General features: G+C 42.0%; 1 protein-coding gene across 1 annotated transcript in view; it reads left to right on the top strand.

The window, feature by feature from the left end:
- Positions 1-19,586, top strand: part of LOC142400910 (protein TANC1-like) — a 29,405-nt gene extending 9,819 nt beyond the window's left edge. Inside the window, exons 6-26 of the mRNA XM_075486179.1 lie at positions 55-345; positions 1,126-1,253; positions 5,053-5,284; positions 6,073-6,239; positions 8,657-8,965; positions 10,308-10,508; positions 10,713-10,816; positions 10,988-11,096; positions 11,799-11,921; positions 12,009-12,245; positions 12,533-12,742; positions 12,907-12,988; positions 14,256-14,389; positions 14,485-14,608; positions 14,698-14,873; positions 15,335-15,464; positions 15,714-15,743; positions 15,829-15,920; positions 16,006-16,152; positions 17,137-17,237; positions 17,384-19,586. Coding sequence (XP_075342294.1) covers positions 55-345; positions 1,126-1,253; positions 5,053-5,284; positions 6,073-6,239; positions 8,657-8,965; positions 10,308-10,508; positions 10,713-10,816; positions 10,988-11,096; positions 11,799-11,921; positions 12,009-12,245; positions 12,533-12,742; positions 12,907-12,988; positions 14,256-14,389; positions 14,485-14,608; positions 14,698-14,873; positions 15,335-15,464; positions 15,714-15,743; positions 15,829-15,920; positions 16,006-16,152; positions 17,137-17,237; positions 17,384-18,746 — 4,490 coding nt within the window. The 3' untranslated portion in view covers positions 18,747-19,586. The remainder of the gene's footprint in view (positions 1-54; positions 346-1,125; positions 1,254-5,052; positions 5,285-6,072; positions 6,240-8,656; positions 8,966-10,307; positions 10,509-10,712; positions 10,817-10,987; positions 11,097-11,798; positions 11,922-12,008; positions 12,246-12,532; positions 12,743-12,906; positions 12,989-14,255; positions 14,390-14,484; positions 14,609-14,697; positions 14,874-15,334; positions 15,465-15,713; positions 15,744-15,828; positions 15,921-16,005; positions 16,153-17,136; positions 17,238-17,383) is intronic.
- Positions 19,587-21,259: the final 1,673 nt, after the last annotated feature.

Raw genomic sequence — 21,259 nt, 5'->3', positions numbered from 1 at the left:
CAGAAAACTATCTGCTCTAAGAGAGTTTCCACCCTGTCCTTTCACTGTGTTCAGGGAGATTGGTGCCATTCAAACAAGCCGACATCATGCTAAAACCGCTGCTCTTCGAAGTCCCTGGTGTCACCGCAGAAACACCTTTTGTTGGCCGTGATTGGCTCTTCACACGTCTGGAGGAGGTCCTGAGAAAATCGAGCAGCTGTGAGGGACGCGGTGCTGTCATTGTGGGCAATGCAGGATCCGGCAAGACTGCCATCATCTGGCGGCTGATGACGCTTAGCTGTCATGGCATGCGCACACCACAGGGAGGCCCAAACATCCCGCACAGTCCCAGCTCCTCCCCTAAATGTAAGACTTCGACCTTTAGTCATAAGCTGTAGTGTCTGAGCACAGTACACTGCTGCAAGTTGAGTTCATACAATATGCTCAAGTAAAGTCAGATTCTTGACAGATATTGGAAAAAAATCTCCCTTCTTAAGAAGGGGTTAGCAACTGGGTCACGCACTCTTCTTTCAAGTTCTCCCCTGAGGTTTCTCTGCTGATTGCAGTTTTGTAAGAGACTGTAAGATTGCTGGGTTTTTTTCCTCTCACGAGGGCACTGTCTTTCAGCCTGTCTTTTTGTCTGAAAAAAAGAAGACAAACCTCTCATGCAGATAGGTTGTGCATGTTGCATGCTGTGACATGCTCGTGGATTTTTGTTTGTGAATAAATTGATACACACCTGCTGCGATGGAAATAACAATAAAAATGGCTGCAACTACCATATTTTTTTTGCCTCAGTCTGTAGTACAGTGAGAAGAACTGTTCGGATAAAAGAGTGAGGGCGAAGCAGCACAGCAAAACAGGGCTGTATTCTCTGCATTATTTACTGCTATCTCAATGGTATGTTATGGTATGTCATTTAATTGAACATTCTGGTGCCTCTCATTCTGCAGGCTTTAAAACAACCACTTTATTTTTGGGTTTGCTTAATGTCATTGTCTCCAGTCTTGCTTACAGATGCACTTATTATTTGCATCTGTTTAGCTGTGTATCTTTATCTACTTATTTTCTGACACGCCTGTGATTACACCAGAGATTTCATGGCAGTTTTGCATATTTTTCGCCGTTGCTTTGCGCTATGCTCAGGTGGGGACAGGCAGGGTAAAGCAGCATCTAAACAGCCAGCTGAATCCCAGGCCACCCAGAGCTCAGCTGCAGGAACAAGCGATACTACAGCACAGAGGAAGGAGGCTGGCAGATGCCTAGCTGCGAAGGTAACTGTAAACACACACACACACACACACACTCAAATATGCATTTCTGCACTGATGAATTACAGATCTGCCTTTGTAGCCTGTAAATCTATCATTAAAAGCGATAGCTCAACACTTTTAGAAATGGAATGCTTTGCTCTCTGGGGGAATAGTTAGAGAAGATTGGTACCACTCTAATAACTGTTGGTTCAATATGAATTTAGAGCCAAGAGACTGTTATCTCAGCATAAATGGACTCTGCCAGCATCTTTCTTATTATTATGTTAATATTGTTTCTTTAAATGTTACACAAGTGTAACATCAACAGTTCATTATTTTATGGGGGTTAAATGCTGTATCATTTGCCAGGGACTCAAGAAAGATACCAATCATAGGACTAACTTCTGCTTACATCCAACAAGACTTTCAGAAGTGCAAAGTCAAAGCCTTTTTCTTTGGTTTTCCAGGAAATTCCCATCAGCAGTTATAAAGTTATCTTAACTTACTTTGTTTAGTTTTTTACACCCCAGCTATAAAGTCTAACTTCTGATTGAGATTCTTACATTTATTTTTTCCCAGTCTGAAGTGTTCTGCCATTTAAAATCTAACAGAAATGAAAATTAAACTTTGTCCATTTAAGCATCACTTCAAAACAATAGCCTGAAAAAACAATTGCACTCTAAATGTCACTATATTCACTATAATTTCATTACTGAAAAGGATATAGCCTACATCTGTGGTATTTTGACCTAAACATGTTAAGCCTCAAGATATTGTGCCTCACATTCAAAGAACAGACAGAAGGGCTAGTTTTGTTACTCTGAAAGAATTGAAATCAGTGCATTTACAAAACTTTGAACCATCAGAGCCACATGTTTTAAGCCGCCCATATCTCTTAAACTGAATCTGATTTTAATGCTAAGCCCAATACCAAATATTCCACTCCGGGGCTACATAGGGAAAAAACAGATAAATAAATGGTAAAAAGAAAATGAAAAGAACACAATCCTCACAAAGTAATAGGATAACACACTCATATAAGTACTCAACACATGGCTGTGTAGTTATCCGTTGCCGTTCAGGCTGCTGACTCACCTGCAGTTATAACAGACAAAAGGAAGAAATCATATTCATATTATAGGAATGCCCTCAGACTTATCATCTTTTGTTTGATAGCTTTCTTTTTTCATGCAAATCTCTCATGAGATCTGTAAAACTTATAGTAAAATAGACCATCACACACTGTGCCTCAGGGAGCAATGATGTTACAAGCTTTTTACAGAAGATTGACAAGGGGCTGGTAATGAGAGATCAGAAACCATGTGTTTTTTGGGGTTTTTACTTTTTTTTTTTTTTAAGAGCCATGAGGCTAGTTTGTGACACTAATGTCAGAGCTCGTCTTCCTTTCTCTGAGCACATGTAGAACATGCTGGTGAGTGCATTGCATAGATTACATGGAAGCTGCTAAATTTACTAACTTGGCCTCAATAAGAGTTTCCATGGGAACTAGTCAGACTGCTTGTGATGGCGAGGATGTTTGCTCAAAAGCAAAATCATTGATGATGTTATATGTGGACTGCTCATATCTTAGGCTGAGACACTTTTATAAAGCATAGCTGGAATATTAATCAGGGTGGATTTTTTCACAGAAAAAAATGTACACGTTTAATGATAAAAAAGCATGTAAATGCTATGAAAAATTAATAGCATTAATAGCAAAAATTATATCCTGAAAGATATCCTTTTTTCACCCTCAAGATGAAGTACGATTTTTTTTACTAGGTTTCAGTCTTTTCAGTAGGCTGCTTGAATAAATCAACTTAACTGTAGTTATTGTAGTGTTTTATTCGAGATATTCCACAATAGTCTGCTGAATGGAGATCTTGGCGAGTTTGACAAGGGAAACTATATCATGACTCATCTAGTCCTCATATTTCGGGTTAATCTCTGTATATATCTTGTTTTGCTTTTTATTTGCTTTTTATAGATTGTTTCACTCTCCTTTTATAACTTTTTTTCAGGGAAATACTAACAGAAATAAAACCTGAATTTTTGCAGTAGAATATAATTCCCTCTCAACCCAACTTATAGGTCACCCAGTTTTCCAAACAACAGGGCGATCGTGATGCCGCCCCAGAGTGTGTTTTTAGATAGCATGCAGGTGCTATGAAATCAGAGGTGTGATCTGTTTCTTGTGTGGTGTTTCACACCTTGCCACCTCTCCCTTTCTTACAGACATTAATTTGGCTCCGAGATTAACTACGTTGAAGCCCTAATAGTCTCGCATAATCAGACCTAGCTCCACAGTTGTCTGTCAGTGGTGGAGAATGGTCTGACTGCACCACCTTTATATTCTGGGATGGGGGGGAAATACCTCCTCTTTGTTTTTATATCTGTAAACCAATCACAACTGTTCGCAAACTGTTTTGAGTGACACTTAGCCTACGACGACTATGCTCTTGTAAAATGGTGTAGGAACAGGTTTTGATGGAACTATATACATAGGTGCAAGAATGTCTCTGCGTATGTTAAATCGTCTTTGTAGATCCTTCCAGCCATTCGGCTAAATGATCTCTTCAACCAGCTAAGTTGCAAAAATGTGTAATCAGTTTTCTTTGAATGGTTCTGGTGTTTTTTGAAAATGAGATAATAGTGATTAAAGATATTTCTCCAAAGTTATACTGCACTTGCACGAAGAAATGTGTCGTACACAAAGACTGTTTTCACAGATAAACACCGGAGAGCTTTGGGAGAACTTACAATTTGATCCGGTCTTTATTCCGCAGTCGCTGTTCACACAAGCACATCACAGGCTTTCTGCTAGAGATGCGAAGGAGGAGGTGCGTGTGACAGGGTGTCTAGGGCGCGGAGGAGGCAGCATGCGCTGCAGAAATTACGTTGTGGAAATCGCTGTGTCTTCTTTGCAATGCGTTGAGAGTGGCAGATGAGGCTTCTAAGTGTGTTGATATAAGTACTGCATGTATCAGTACGTATCAAAAACTGCGGAGAGCAAGTGGAAAGTAACATACAGGTCAACAGAAAGGAGAAAACTTTCACAAGCGCACACACATTTGCTCACCCACACAGCGGCAGTAAATGCTCCTGAATATTTGCTGACACATTCGTACATTCTCTCAATCGCTGATGTTACAGAGATTTCCCTCGGGGGCTGGGTAGAAATTCTCTGCAAGAAGTCCAAAGTGGATGTTTTGCACATTTGTGTTGTCAAATGTCACCACTCTGGAACATCTGTAGAACATTTAGGAAATCCAGTGGGTATGTGAGTCAGTTGTGTAGCTACACAGGTTACAAGTGGCACTACCAGGTTAAAAAGCCTTGGGTTAGATCTAAAACAACTCAGTTTCAGACTTGTTACTCAGTACTAAGGGAATTTTAGTTCTTATTATCTGCACTGTGCAAACAGAAACTGAAACACGACGTGTTTCAAGGTTCCAAGTTATCAAAATATATATAAAAAAAGTCAAATTAAAGTTCTTAATATAAAACAATCCAGCTAAATCTATCCTCAGTAACATTCTGTCTAGTTGTGTTTTCACCTCATGGTGTGATAATAAAGCATATGTGATTTGTTCTAAATAGCTCATTTCCACCCCCTGTTGTTTATTCAACAATCACATTTCCTGACCCCATGTAATTCCTGATTTGTTTATTCCCACAATTACAACTTGTCCTATTCTCACTGTATTTTTACAGCATTATTTGTCACACAGGCTTTGTTGAACGCCAAGTAAAGATGTTTTTTGTGAAAGAAACAGACACAGAAAGCAGTGTTTTTACACCCTCGTTTTTCTCCTGCCAGGTGGTAGCTTACCATTTCTGCCAGGCTGACAATACCTACACCTGCCTTGTACCGGAGTTTGTCCACAGTGTTGCTGCCCTGCTGACCAGAGCACCTCAGCTCGCTCCGTACAGGGAGCTGCTGGCACAAGAACCTCACCTACAGAACATACTCAGCTTGCGTTCCTGTGTTCAAGATCCCATCGCTGCCTTTCGAAAAGGGGTCTTGGAGCCTATTGCCAGCTTGCGGAAAGGTAATGTTAGAATTTAAAGAGCTCTTTAGATTTTAGAATAATATCAGTTTTAAGGTGGAAAACCTTCTGCTTACTTAATTTGCAATTAGGGAGCCTGCTTCTGTCTACTGTCTGAAAGAGCTCATTAATAACTCATACATTTTTCCCCCAGTTAAGGTCAATAATTTGAAACAGTGATATAAATAGTGTGAAACAGATGTTTGGTCATTTACACAGAGAAACGATGAGGGCTATATTTGCCCTTGTGAATCATCAGTGGGATGGATTTCAAGGTCACAAAATACTTGGGAGAGGCTTTGAATGTTATGAGCTTATTAGCCAGCTCGGTTTCTCATAATACAGTTAGTCAGCTAGAGGGATGTGTTATTATGGCCAAGCCCTCCATAGACCGAGTAGAGGAGTGTTTTGTCTACTCCATCTCTATTAAAGAGGTCAGAAAAAAAATTGAGAGCCCCTTGTGTGAGTGAGTGTGATTTGTCGAGTCCACACAGCCTTGCAGATGTGGTTTGATAGCTCAGATAATGTGAAACGTGATGGATACATCCTTTTTCTAGCCAACAGGCAACAGTGGCCTCTGGCATGTTTCAGCTGAATGGAATCGGTCACAGCAGTTTGCGCTTTTCTCAATATATCCTGTGCGTGAAAACAAAGATGCACCAATTTTATCCATATTGTCACACAGTCCTTGAATTGATGCGGCCTTTGTAAGGCTAATAGAATATAGTACGAGCAAATCTTATTGTCCGTCATGCTCTGTTTTCTCTCTACATTCTGCTTCATGAATTCAGAGCGAAAGCTACCCGAAGAGGACTACATCATATTGGTCGACAGCCTTAATGAAGCAGAGTTCCATAAACCAGATTACGGGGACACAATAGCAACCTTCATCACCAAAATAATCTCCAAATTTCCTCTGTGGCTGAAACTGGTGGTCACAGTCAGGACGGGCCTGGTGGTAAGTCAGACTGTTTAAACTGCAAACCATAAAACACAACACACCTGTGCACACAGAACAAACTCATTCACGAAGTTCTGAGCATCCCTGATTGCCCAAAAACGTGCAACTCACATGAAGTGACAACACTAAATTGTTTCTGTTCGAGGTCATGTCTATCAATCCTTCTATTTAAGCCCTGTCACAAACTGTTGAGTTGTTGTCAACTGTAGCGGATGTACTTTTCTGACAACTTGATAGTGGACCTTGAGATGGCCCTGGTTCATTTTATTCCATATTACTCACAATATCACTCACTAAGCACATGAGCTCTAAAAGATTTTTTCCACCTCCTACTCTGCTTCCACACATCTGTGTTTCTTCCCTCAGTCGCACGTCCCACTCACACAGTGATCAGGATAAAATCATGCACTAAAAATCTAAATCTAAAAATGATGACCCCCTCCCTGATATCGTGTATGTCCTCCTCATTACTGACCAGTTAGGGCTTTAACAAAGGTCATCCGGTTGTTTGGTACCAGGACGTTAGCAGAACCTTTGGGTAATGTGGTTTTATGGGGTGTGGTCTTTGTAGATTGGTATCTGGTGAGTTTTTGGCCCTGTGAACACCTCAGACTCTTTGCTGTGTCCTTTGAGCTCTTCCTAAACAGTTTAGTGGGGTTCACTGCTGTCCTACAGGGAGAGGCTGGAACTTTAGAGAAAAATAGTTCTATAAAAATGTTTAAGTAGGTGGTAAATGTCAAAGTCCCATCCACATGGATCCCAGGATTCAGGTTTTCCTAGTAGAACACTGGTTTGTGTCAGTAGTTTTAACGTTGTGGCTGGTAGATGTGGATTGCCAAAATCACGCTGTTGCAGTTTTTTATGATTTTTTAAAATTTGATTTTATTTGATTAAACAAAACGCTCTCAAACTTAAATGAGAATTCAGCAATCATTTGTCTACGTTGTCTTTTCTTGCGTAAATCGATCTATTCTGCATCTGTCGACTAAATAATTGCCCAAAGGAAATTAAAAATATTTTTACGCAGCAGTCATAATGACAAGGTTGCATTTGTTTAGGCACTCATTTTTTCTTCATCATGCTTGTGAAACAGCCAAAGCTGATGTACTGAAAATGGTAAATAATCTTGCCATTGCCATCTTGCTTAATCGTGTCAGTCTATCACTACTATAAACCAGTGTAGCTCACTTCTAATCCTAAAAGCCTGCAAAGAATAATTGAAGAATTGATTTAATGTCCAAGTTACTCTGCATAATTTGTAGATTTCACCGCAAAAAATGCTGTTCTTCAAATGTGTTCAGCAAGTTCTCCTTGTAAATGGATGCAGACCTCATTTTATGAGTAACTTTCTGTTGTATCACTTGTTTTTTGACTGTAGAGCAAAGTGAGCACTGGCCTTTTTCATGAGATGCAAGAAGAAATCTCACAGCCTGGACAAATAGATCAGTCTGGCTACCACTAGATTTAAGTGAAGTAAGAGAATTGGAACCCATGTATTCACAATGGCTCTTATTTCCAAGTCTTCAGTACACACCGCGGGGTCTGATGGGCTTTTGCTGTCATGATATAGACAGTGCTGCATTTGGAACCATTGCTCACTCTAGTCTGATGTATTTTCTCAATCCGGTTGGTAATCTCACCAAACAGCAGACGCATCTGTCCAGTGCCAAAGCCAAGCCTCCAAATGCTGCATGGATTACACCCTGAATGGTTGGTAATACTCTCGGGAGTCTGCTGGAAGTCTGGAGCTTGACAGCCTGCCAGTCGGTTACATAATTGGATTATGGTTTGAAAGTACACAGTACACATTTAGGGTAATTTTGTTTTATGATATATCAGAATTCAGTTAGAATTAAACAGAAAAATGTAAGGATGAGAAGTGCAACTGTCATCCCTCTTTTGCAGTACCCCTGCGATTGGATTACTGCCCTTTTGCCAGCCATTTCACAGGAAGTGATTACTTTCCTATGTCATAACCTGGATATTTCACAGTGTTCTGTGGTGAGAGGGTTAGATTGAGAGCTGTCTGTGACCACAATTCAGCTGCTTGTCATTGAACCCAAATGTCAGTCTTCGTTAATGAGGAAATGAGCTTACATGGACTGAGTAAAATTTTTTTAATCATCATAGCTGGTTTTGGCCGGTGTTGAGCAGTTAGGATGGCAAGAGAGGAGCTGAAATGTGAATCTGAGAGATGCCTGTGAGCAATGTTGGAGCTTGAGTCATTGTCACACTATTTACTGTACTGTATCCCATGGCTGTGCGTGAGTCAGAGGCAACAGCGTATAAGGAATAGGTCCCGATTTTGACGTTTTTTATTTGTCCTCAGCAAATGCATCAAAGACACGCAACCTTCAGTTCTTTGAATACTGAAGTGCATGTGCCGTTAACTGTCTTACTCTCCTCTTTTGTAGGAAATCACCACCCTTCTTCCTTTCTCTGGCATTTCTCTGGATATCCTGCCAGACAGCAGTGATTTGGGCGCTGACCTGAGTGATTACATCCATCACCGGGTCAGCAGCAGCAGCCAGGTTGCCACTAATGTCACCACGCCAACAGGCTCTGCTCCTGATCCTCTGCTCCTCAGCAAGTTCAGCAGCCACCTGTCAACACGGAGCCATGGCTCCATCCTCTACCTTCAGCTGACTCTGGATCTGTTCCATAAAGGTCAACTGGCTCTGAAAGGAGGAAACTATCTAGTTGTGCCTGTTTCCCTGTCAGAGGTCAGACATTTGTATTTGTATCCCAGAGATACTTGGAGAGGTGCCAGTGGTACTTAAAATATTACACTGAGGGAAATAAGCTAACACTCATGTAAAAAGGAAAGTACTCTACTTTCATTTCTAAAGTTTTATGATAGCATGATAGAAAAAAACTAACCTGGTCCATATCAGGTCATACAATGAGGTCAACACAACCTCAGATGAAAAACCACTTTAAATTTTACATTGTGTCACTATTTATTTAGCAAAAACTAAGTCAAAATTCAAAAGCAATGCATGATTCAAAAGCTTGTATAGTGACAGGTAAAGTTTTCTGGCCAGAAGCATTGATCAGCAATGATCTTAGAGAAGCAATTGCTGCTGCTTATCAATCAGGAAAGGGTTTTAAGGCCACTTCCAACAATTTGGTGTCCATCATTCTACCGTGAGAAAGATTATGCACATGTGGAAAACATTCAAGATAGTTGCTAAGCTTCCCAGTAATTTTACATCCAAACCAAGTTCAACCAAACATCAGACTGTGCAGTGATCAGAGGAAAAGTAAGATCTTAGACTCTCCAGGCCCCAGTAAGTATGTTAAATGTTAAGGTTTATGATAGTAAATTCAGAAAAAGCCTGAACAAGTATGGCTTGTCTGGAGGGGTTGCAGGAGAAAACTCCACTCTTGCTTATAAAAGCATGGGAGCACTGCTTGTAAAGTTGCTTTTGAACAAACCACAAGACCTCTGGATCTTTTGGAAACCAAAGTGGTGATTAGTTTGATCATAATGCATGTCCCTACATTTAGCAAAAATCAAACATAGCACAAACACCTCATATCAACTGTCAAGCACGATAGTGGAGGGGAGATGAAGGGGTGAAAAAAATCAGGCACATAAAGCCTGAAGCAAAGCCTGAAGCAACCTTCAAATCCCTCCTTGGAACTTTTGTAGTTGAAAAAAAGCCTTTTGCAATGTCTGATACATTCATCCCGCATTTTATAATTGTTTTTTTATGATGTTTTCATCAAGACGTTGTATGGAAACTTACTATATAGTTAGCAATATTCTAAAGACACTAGAATCAGGATAGAGATAAGATATGACATATTAAATCAAATCAAGGTCGAAAATGGAGGCCAGCATAGTGGCAAGCTTCCGTTGTTTCTGTTTTACAGTGGATGTAGATGATCTAATTACTATGAGCAAGCTCTATTTAAGTCAACTCAATCTTGGTGTTTAAATGCAAAAACAAGCAGGCGCAGATTACAGTTAAATTTTCTAAATAGTTCTAAATGTATTTAAAGTTGCATTTTATAACCCTTAAAACCAGTACAGCCTTTGTGACATGTAATGTCCTTCAGGTGTACCTGTTGATGTGTCGTGTGAGCTTTCCGGAACAGGATGTCTTTGAGCGGGTACTTCCGGTGCTAAATGTGGCACTGGCGTCTCTGCACCCACTGACTGATGAACAAATGTTCAGGGCACTGAATGCAGGCAGTGTGAAGGGGGAGCTGGAGTGGAAGGACTTCCAGCAGAGATTAGACAGTCTGGCTGGATTCATGGTAAGACTCTCGATGCAACCTCATAAAAAGATCCATAATTATTTATGCTGTTGTTTGGATTGAATGTTGTGTTTATTATGCCGTGAAGTAAATAACAGTAAATAAATCTCAGAATTTAGAGATGCTTAATGTGTCTGGATGGCCACATCAGTTAATTCTACCTTTAAATTCAAGAATGTTCTTTATTATTGTGTGTGTTTGTAGGTTAAACGCAGGGATGGCACTCGGATGCTATGCCATCCCTCCTTTAGAGAGTGGTTGGTTTGGAGAGCCGATGGAGAAAGCAACGACTTCATCTGTGACCCAAGGTGAGGCTACAAGTCAAAAGTTCTCCAGCAAACTTTCCTCAGCTTTCATTAAGAATAATATAAGTTGTGACATAAGAAAACCCTTAAAATCCTGATTAAAAAAGAGCTTTGCTAGTTTTGAAGTGTTGTTATTACATGCTGATTCAAAAAGTATCATGTATGTGTCTACAGGAGTGGCCATGCTCTGCTGGCATTCATGTTCTCCAGACAGGAGGGAAAACTGAACCGCCAGCAGACTATGGAACTGGGACACCACATTCTCAAGGCTCACATATTCAAGGTAACAGGAACTATAGCCAGGTTTTCTCTGGTGTTTTTGATTTGCTTTTAGATAATGTGAACAAGAAAAGGTAAATGGAAACAGTAAAAATCTTAAAAATCTCCACTCAAGTGCAACAAAAGTTTATACACTCACAGGAGGTGGTTTTGGCCTGTTTCAAAGAGGAGAAAAGAAAACACCTATGGCAGGGAACCCTTGATGTAACCCTCAGCTGTTTCTGGTCTGAGCTGAGATTAAAGTAATTCCTGAGGAAGAGCTCTTTCCATTTTTGTTCTGTGGATGTCCACCGCAGTTGTTGTTGTTTTTTTTTTTCCCTCCTCAAGGTTTGTTTCTAGTTAGGACAACTTCTTCAACTGAATTACAAAGATAAGCAATGTTCCGTAGGCTTGTTAAAATTTTTAAGCTTTAAAAAGATCGCATCAGAGTTGCATAGCTAGTGAATGGAAAACCTGATTTATGACTCCAAATGTCCACTTCTATTGGTTTATGTCTTAAATTATTTGTAGCTTCTTTACGTGAAAAACAACCTACACTTGTACTGCAAAAAAAACTAAGACACTCACAAGTTATTATTGTGCTGTCTGCATGCATTGGCTTGTACAAACTGCTTTATATCTAGGACACAATTCAAATTCTGCACCACAAATCTGAGCAGTTATTTTTTTGTCTCTGACACTCTATGTCCCTCTCACACACTCACAGGGCCTGAGTAAGAAGACCGGTGTGTCCTCCAGTGTTCTTCAGGCCATGTGGGTAAACTGCAGCACAGACAGTCTGTCGGCTGCACTGGCCTCCCTGAGGAACCTGTATACACCTAACATCAAGGTGACATACAGCAGTTGTCATTAAAAATATCTTTTATTTTTTATACAAAGATGTATTATTATTCTTTTTTATTTATTATTTCTGCAGGTAAGTCGTTTGTTGATGGTTGGTGGTGCAAGTGTGACCTGGTGTACAGAGGTGATAGGACACGCTCCCATCCTGTCTGTCCATGCCCACCTGGGGCACGTGGAGATGGTAGCTCTGCTGCTTGAAATGGGAGCTCCTATAGATGGGACCACTGACAGTGGCATGACGCCCCTCTGTCTGGCTGCTGCTGCAGGACACGTAGACATTGTCACCCTGCTCTGCAAGAAAGGAGCTGAGGTCAGTGCCATTTCTCTGCAGAACTGATGAGTGAAAGCTGAGGGTTTGGAGGGCGTAACCATCATAATTACCATAGATGAATTAGATTTTTATCTGTGACTGAACACTCTGTCACTCAGTACTTTAATACCAGTCATGTCCATGGCCACTCTGGTTTCATATTTGCCACAGTTTCAGGTGCTATTCTGGGAGACAGATTACATAAACAGGGCTGATATAGGCCATCTTATTACAAGTGCTGGCCAGAACCTGGGCTGTAAGTCCTTCTGTGTTCCCCTCTGTGCCAGGTGGGCCATGCTGATAAGAGTGGCCAGTGTGCGCTGGTCCATGCTGGGCTTAAGGGCCATGCAGAAATTGTCAACATCTTGCTGGGCCAGGATTGGGGATCCGAGATTCCCACCGACCCACAGCAGCACCACAGCAATGAAACTGTGACTGGAGAAGCACAGGCAGCTCAGCAGGCAGCCACTGCTGCAGCCAGTGTGGGACACATGCAGGTATGATCAGATCAAATGGTTTCTAACACTGCTGAAATGAATCTCTATGTAAAAGCATGGCACTCGTCCACGCCTGACTCTGATTCTAAAGTCAGTGAGTGCTTTGGTGTATTTCTGCACAGCAAGCTGATAATATGGGCCTGCACGATTATGTTTTTCTGCAGGTGGTGAAAAGCTTGCTGGACTTGAAAGATGAGCAGCTGGCAGTGCAGATGGACGCTCACGACTCACTCTGGGGAGAAACGGGTTCGTTTCTCCTATCAGTCACATGAATTTATCTTTCTCACCTCTTTCTGTCCATCAGTGTGCTTCTAGAGTCATGCCCATGGGCTTCAGGGTTGGGTATCAGGCACATCTAAGCTCTGTGCAGTGAATTCATAATAAAACTTACTTGTATATGGTTTTACTATTACGATATTAGGATGCTCTGGTTGATATATATATATATATATATTTTTTTTTATTGTTTTTTATCTGAAATGGAAAATCACATATACCACACAGTGCATCTTGTCTGCTCACATTTGTAGCATCTAAAAAGCAGCTGTTATTCAATAGTAATACTTTTACCTCCTTCACAGATGTGATATTACAGCTTGTAGAATTCTGTTAGGTCCATTTCCTGAGAGCATGTCGGATGAAGCCTGTATCTCTGCCTACTGCACCATTAAGAGTGTAATTCTATTACACAGTTCCCTGCAGTCCTGAGACAGAAAAAAAAAATAGCAGCATGAAATATCCTCTCAGACATTCACCTTTGTATGTACACTGCTCTGGTTTTGGATATCTATTGTATGTCAAGTATTAGCATCATTGGATTACAGTCCATTTGTAGAGGATGAAAGTCTGCTTACTGAAGCAGGCATTTCAAATTCTCTTTGGATAACAATTAACCAAGACAGTAGTGCATACGGTTTTCAAATATTCTCTTTAATGAGAATATTTTCACTTGTGTATTTAAAGCAGCGACTTCAAAAACCCTGCAGTCATTTTGTGCAGCTGCACACATTCATTCAAAGCTAAGAAACTGTTTTATGTTGGTTCTTTTTCTCATCTGAAAGTAACCCCTTTTTAAAGGCAGTTTTGTATAATTGATGTGTCCACTGAAGCGTCGATACTTTGCCTTCATCCCCAGCTACTTCATTAGCTGTTCAATTTGCAAACTCAAGGAAGGACCGTCGTTTATCAAAATAACGTGGGCTGGTTAAGAAGGGTGTGAGTTATTTCGTGTGTAAAGATTTGCTTTTGTAAGATTGTTCTTTACTGATTTTGTTGCTGAAGCGGAGGAATAGACGGAGACAGTGCAGGTGTCTGAGCAATTCTGATCCTTTTAGTACTTGTCAGATATCTTAATTTGAAGGATAATAGAAATCATTAGATATAATATGGAAAGCTGCAACACCAGCCTAATTTTTCTTTGTTTCTCACTCCTGCTTCTACTTCGCTCCAAAATGCGTCAATTACATATTCTTCTCCGCCTCGTTGTCTCATCTCTATGCCGACCCTCTGTCAGTGCTGAGCGCAGCAGCAGGGAGAGGGAGGATGGAGATGTGTACGTTCCTCCTGGAGCGGGGGGCAGGGCTGGAGATACCAAACCGCAGGGGAATGGTCCCGCTGCTGAGTGCCACCAAACATGGACACATACAGGTCAGGATGACTGCCGTCACTGCTGACACAGCTTTACCAGTTTTGTGTTTTGTTTTGTATTTTTTTTTCTGGAGAACTCTCCTCTTTTTTCCCAGGTTGCAGAGCTGCTGCTGAAGCAAGGTGCAGATATCAACGTCAGCGACAAACAGGGTCGCACCGCGCTGATGCTTGCTGCCTCCGAGGGCCACACCAGCACTGTTGAGCTCCTGCTGTCAAAGGGTGAGAGTCCCCCTCCACAGTGATATTCAAGTATGTTTGCTGAAAGTTAGAGAACAGGAGTACAATGTTTGTATTGTTTGTGGTCCCAGGTGCCTCCCTGTCCTCTGCTGATCAGGAGGGGCTGACTGCACTTAGCTGGGCCTGTATGAAGGGCCCGAAAGGTGTGGTGCAGCTTCTGATGGAGGCAGGAGCAGACCTGAACCAACCAGACAAACAGGGACGGACTCCACTTGACTTGGCTGCCCTTAATGGGGATGCAGATACAGTGGGTTCCATGCTGCTGTTTAGATTAAATCATGCTGATCATGAAAAACGTCTTCATTTAGAAAATGAATTGTTTTGCTTTATTTACTTGAAAATGTTATTTTCTTGTGGCTGGGTGGACAATCTTTGCAAAACATAATACTGAACTCACTTGATTTGAATTCTTAGCTATTTCAGGCAGTTAACAAAAATAATAATCAAATCATTTGCTCTGCAGCAATCATACATCATGCAGAGTCAGAAATCGTCAATTCAAGTCTCTCATCCACTCTGTTGATCAGCAGGAGAGTAATCAAAACTATCTGATGATTAAAAAATCTGTGAAATTAAGTGGCTAACAACTTTGTTGGTAATGTCTGCTATGTGGCACAGCGTTCAGTGCATAATCAACCTGGTGACTCAGATATCAAACAGATAAGTCACGGCTAAAATCTTACATTTGAATATAAATGATGTTGTTAGGTGCATAGCCTGGTGGAGCATGGAGCGGTGCTGGAGAGAGCAAACAACAGTACCAGAGGTTCAGACCGAGTGGCTGGCTGCCAGAATCCGGCCCTTGTGGCTTCGCTGCTCAAGAAAGGATCCAAGTCGGGTATAAACACCACGCCCACCAAAAAAGGCCTGCAGTGAATCTCACATAAAGGAAATTTGAAGAGCAGAGTTATTTGATGTTATAAAACACAGCTACTCAAAATGTATTCATATTCATGTCTGACATAGCTCAATCAATACACATTTAATATTTGCCTGTTTTATTGCAGTGTAGCTTTTTATCCCTTCCATCCACTTCTCTAACTACTTTTTCACACCTCTCTTTCAATCCTCCTTCATCAACCAAAAGGCAACAGAACCGCTCCACACGATCGATCAGGTACATGATTTATGTACGATACGAAGTAAAAGTGACAAGCCAAGACAGATCATATAAAGACAAGTGTTTGTACCACTCCCATCAGGTCATGCTACGTGGGCTATGGCTTCCTCCAAACCAGATATTCTCCTCATCCTGCTGCAGAAGCTGATGGAGGAAGGGAACATTCTATACAAGGTATTCTTTTGTGAATTTTATTGACAGATGGTGAGGAACTGTGGATTATTAATGGTCTAAGCCTGCTGTGTTGTGCCTTTCTCAGAAAGGGCGGATGAAGGAGGCAGGCCAGCGCTACCAATATGCCCTCAGGAAACTACCTCGTGAGGGGCAAGGAGATGAGCTGAAAGGGCTTAAAGACCTACGAGTCTCCCTCTATCTGAACCTTTCCCGCTGCCGCAGAAAAACCAGTGTAAGGCCCACAGCTATATCAAACAGCTCATGCACTATTTAACATGGAAAGGGTTATTAGATGCCAGGGGAATGGCAGGAAGGTTCTCCAGGTTCGACAGACGCTTCCTTAAGATATATAATTCATCTCCATCAACATAAAAGAATAACGTCAGCACCAGTGCAGCTCACTGGAAAGATTTCACTGCTTTTCAGATCAAATTTGATGCCTCCCTGGTACAGTAAACAGAATATACGTCTAAGACCTAGAAGCAGGTGGTGACATAATGAAAGAGGGTGAGCTGTAAGTGTGGAGATAGATGTGCGTGGCCTGCAGCCAGGTTTGGAACCAACCCTGGTGATGACAGACGTCCTAACAGACTGTGTAAAAATGCCATCCTTAGGGTCACTGCTGCTGATGAATAATGGAGCAGATAATGTGATGTGATAAGGTCGCTCACTCTGGCAGACCAGGGTGCACAAGCTACAAGAGTGCTCTTTCTATGCATCTCTATGGGGGTTGTTTACAGTGGGCATGCAAGTGGGCCAGCTAAACCCACATATTATAACAAAATGCAGTAAGGGTCAGCAGGGCGAGTACATGATCCCATCATTAAACATTCAGCAGCAACGCTCACAATCTCACATTCAAGGCTGTCACTTTGACCTCCTTCACAAGGACATAAACACAATGTGTTGGTGTCACTAAATATGCACCCAAGATTGATTAAGAGAGCAGCAAAAAAAAAAAAAAACTGCAGAAAAACAAGCGGCTTTCCACCCCACCCCCCCTCTTTCTGCTCCTGGTCAATAAAAATGATCACAGCGTAAGCTCTGTTTCATTATACGAGCTTCAATCTTCAGATCCATATAATGAAGCTGAGTACACTGTTTTAACAGGAAAAGCCTCACATTATTTCTGCTGACCGCAGCTCTCTTTGTCTCAGGTGTGTTACTGCTCTTCATCCCTCCACTTCTTAATGTGCTTCTCTATCTGAAAATGCAGGATTTTGGCATCGCCGAGGAGTTTGCAACAAAAGCCCTGGAAATCAAACCCAGGTGTTATGAAGCCTATTATGCCAGAGCACGAGCCAAGAGGAGCAGCAGGTATAACGAATTTAATTAAGTATATTATTATCTAAAAACAGAGCTAGTCGAGCTCGACCAGCAATGCACTGGGAGGCTTTGTCTACGTGGCACTGTAAAGTAAGTATTTTTAAAGTTCCTTTGTTTATTTTCTCTGTCCTCCCCAGGCAGTTTGCTGCAGCACTGGCAGACCTCCATGAAGCAGCACGACTCTGCCCATCCAACCGGGAGATTCGCCGCCTGCTGGCACGAGTAGAGGAGGAATGCAAACATCATCAAAAGTTATCCGGCAACAACACGACACAGGGTTACAACAGGGACCCTCACACCCACCACCATCAACCCACAGAGGAGGAAACAGACGTCTATTCACAGGGAAGTCTAGAGAGGCAAATCCCAGCAGAGCAGGTTGGTGCAGATAGGGAGGAGGAGAAGGAGGAAGGTGATGGGATGGGTCTACACTGCGGGAAAAGTCCACAGTTTTGGCCACTGAATCCCTACGGTCCCAACAGGACTCTCCCAGGAGGTGTGGCCTTTGGTTTAGCAGATCAGTCGCCGTGTTTCCCTCCAGAGGAATATGTACAGAACCAGCTGTTTGTGGACATGCCAGAGCCTGTTCCTGCCATCAACAGGCAGACCCAGAACCAGAGCAGCAGGACTCATCACCACTGCCACTCCCTCCAGTCAGGTGGCAGAGTTCCTGTCAGGCCTTTGTCTCTGTGCGGCCCCTCTAGTCCTCTGCCAGGCAGACACATGTCCACTTCCCTGAGGCCAGCACCTGCAGCGGGTATTGACATCGGACCTGGATCAGCCAATGAACACTCTGAACACAGCCTCACTGAACATTATCATCCCATGTCCCCCAATAGCTCATCCCCGCCTGGACCTCCCCAGATGTACCAGCCACGCTCCTCTAGTTTCTCCAGGGGTTCTGACAGACTGTCCACCCACTCTGTGCCTCTGGATGGCCTGGCTCTCGCTCTGGGATCCGGTATGGATGTAAGGAGGGAGGGTGGTGGAGGAGGAACAGCAGGCTCAAGAGGCTCCAGCTCTAGTCAAGCCTCCAGTGGGAACCTGTCAGACGGAGGCAGGCAGCAGGCACCAGATGCCCCGTGCCCCATCAAGAGCAGCGGCAGCTTCAAGACAAAGCCTGAGCTGAAGCCCCGGCCCTTCATGGGCGTCATGGACAAAGCAGTGCGAGTCCAGGGCCAGCAGACCTCCGGCCTAAGCCGACAGGGGCAGGGAGCGGGAGGAGGAGGGCCGGAGAGTTTCAGTATGTCGGTCATGGAGTTCCAAGGGCTGAACAATGAGTTCAAACGCACCTCGTTCCAGGAACAGCTCCCTGGAAGCCAGCAGCAGGGCAGGGAGTTCGGAGAACGTTCCCACCAACGAGAGACCAGAGGCTCTTCGTCATCCCAGCTACGCTTTCCTGAGGGGAGGCCCCGACAGACTAGCCTAACGAGAGACAACCCAGCTTTGCATATGGCTCCCATAAAACCCAAACGCTCATTTATAGAGTCCAACGTCTGAAGGTAGTTCATCCAAGCACAGATACGGGCTGTTTCCAACACACCGTGTCCCACATAAGGTAGCAAGGGAGACTGATAGGAGAGCAGCTCCCTTCCCTGAGCCTGTTTTGTAGATTTATGCTGCTGCACTGTATTTACAATCTAGAACCAGTGTTCAACTCAGGCTACTATGCTTTTGCTTACCTGTTTTAAGCTACACTAATGTATTTAAGCAAGCCAGTAAGACCTTAAGTAGGGATTTGAAGAAATATAAGTAGTATAATGTCTAATCTTTTAACTAATTATATCAGATATAGAAGTCAGAGAAAGCTTTGTGCACGAATATTGAAAACCTCACGCTATTAGCTGCAGGATATGACCATTTCTATTGTCAAGTGTCTTTTAAAAACATTTATATTTGTACTGTGTACACTATATTTGCAGATTATATATTTCCTTGTAAGTGATTATCTGTCAGCATTACAGGCTTCAAAAGAAATAACTTTGTGTACTTGAGATTCTCTTTCTTGGTACATTTGTAAAAAAAAAAAAAAAAAAAAGGCACTGTACATGATATTGTTGGAAACCTATTGTTATTATCTAACATTGACTTGATTGCTTCAATATTCACATTATACAGTATGTTATTTTTGCATAGAAGAGAACAGATAAAGTGTTTATGAGTTTATTTGGATGCAGAGAAAGCATTTACAGAGTGTACAGTAGGATAGAGAAAACCGTTAAGAGATTTCTTACATTGCAGTATGTCCATAGTTGTCACATACCCTTTTCAGAGTCATACTATGGTATACAGAATGTTACCACATTATTACTGTGGTATAATAAAAATATCAGTGAAGGACTACCTTTCCACATCTACTTCTTTCACAGTTTAACTGATAAATGTTGATTAAGCTCTGACGTGTGTACGAAAGGATGAAAGCTTCGGTCCTTTAACGAAACAAGACATATCTAAACGTTTGAAGCCTTCACAATAAACTGCTTATATAAAAAAAAAAAAAAAAATGTTGAACATGGCCATATCTGAAAATTGCAGACATTTCTTTAATTTCATAATTGTACTAAACTAAGCTGGCAAAGCACTATCAATATCAGTATCTTAATGCTTTGTTACAGATGGTGTTTTAGTTTTCGGTTTCAGCTCCGTAAAACAGTATGAAGCTAAAGGCCTCCTTATTTTTTTCCCGTTAAGAAACTCTTCATTTAGCTTTGCTCAGATGGATCGCATCACTGTAGTTTTAATCCGAAACAGTAGGTGCCGCTTCTGAGAAAATGTCCCCACTGTACCAGAGGACAAGCACTAAAAATCCCACGGGAAGTACCTCATTCATACATAAACATAACTACAGTCTCAACTTATCTGACTTACTTCTGAGGCCAGGAATATACTTGCTTTCCAATCACGTTCATGTGAGCAATTTGCTCTGTCAAGGGTGTAATTGTTTCCATACTTGCCTTTGTACTGTACCTGTTATCAGGGAATTCAATTAGGAAGCCCATCAAATGACACAGACCAGAAAAAAATAAAGCACGATCAGCGCCATTCCCACTCTGTTTCTTCAAACATTTTCCTCTGGATGTTTCCAAACATGTTACAGATCTCTCACCAACTATTTTGACAAGCTTAATTGTCACTGTGCAGTCGCAACGACACATCGTGAAGATCCAGGTAATTGGGCATATTCTCTCCAAGCTTGTCTTCAAAACTTCCCGCCAATTTTTACCACTGCCGACCCTATGACGGTACATCCACAATGCCCCGAAAGGTCACCGACATGATAAACATGCATATCCGTGATTGGCTTGAGGCGAAGTTGATGTTTTTGGGACATTTGCAATGTCTTGGGTTTTGATCAGTTGTACAGATGCCTTTGGAGGCAGTTGGCTCGTACACAAATGAGCTACTTGTGCAGAGTTTGACGGGTTACAAAAATCCAGAGGAATTGGAAAAATGTATTAATTTATTATTCTACGCGGGAAGTGTGTTCAGACGGAAGAAAAAGCAAGAGACATTTTAAAGCCAGTACCTAGTGGCCATAAGTGGTATTGTACTTCATGTTACTTTCTTGATGACCTCACTTCTGACACATCCGCCTGTTATATACACTCAATTGAAATGACCAACATAAAGTGTCTCAGTGAAGAATTGGGTGACCATATTTTTCCACAACAGCCTCCTTGCATGTCAGCACTTTTTCTACAAATCTCTGGAACTCTACTGGAGGGATCAACTCAATTCTTCCCAGAGATATTCCTTCATTTCGTGGTTTAATGATGACACTGATGATGACAGTCGAGATCTGGTGACTGTAAAGTCCATAGCTTATGATTCACATCAGTGTCATACTCATGAAATGACTCCTTGTGCTAAATAGATGAGAACTCTGTCATCCTATGAGATATCGCTCCCATCAGAAGAGAACTGTCATCACAGGATAAAGTTCCAGTTTGTCGTCCTTCAAAAGGGGATAAAATAACCAAAAGCGTGCCAGCAAAATGACTTCTTTGACGATA

This window comes from Odontesthes bonariensis, chromosome 1, assembly GCF_027942865.1.
Source record: "Odontesthes bonariensis isolate fOdoBon6 chromosome 1, fOdoBon6.hap1, whole genome shotgun sequence".
NCBI lineage: Eukaryota > Metazoa > Chordata > Actinopteri > Atheriniformes > Atherinopsidae > Odontesthes > Odontesthes bonariensis.
This window is presented reverse-complemented; position numbering and strand designations above follow the sequence as displayed.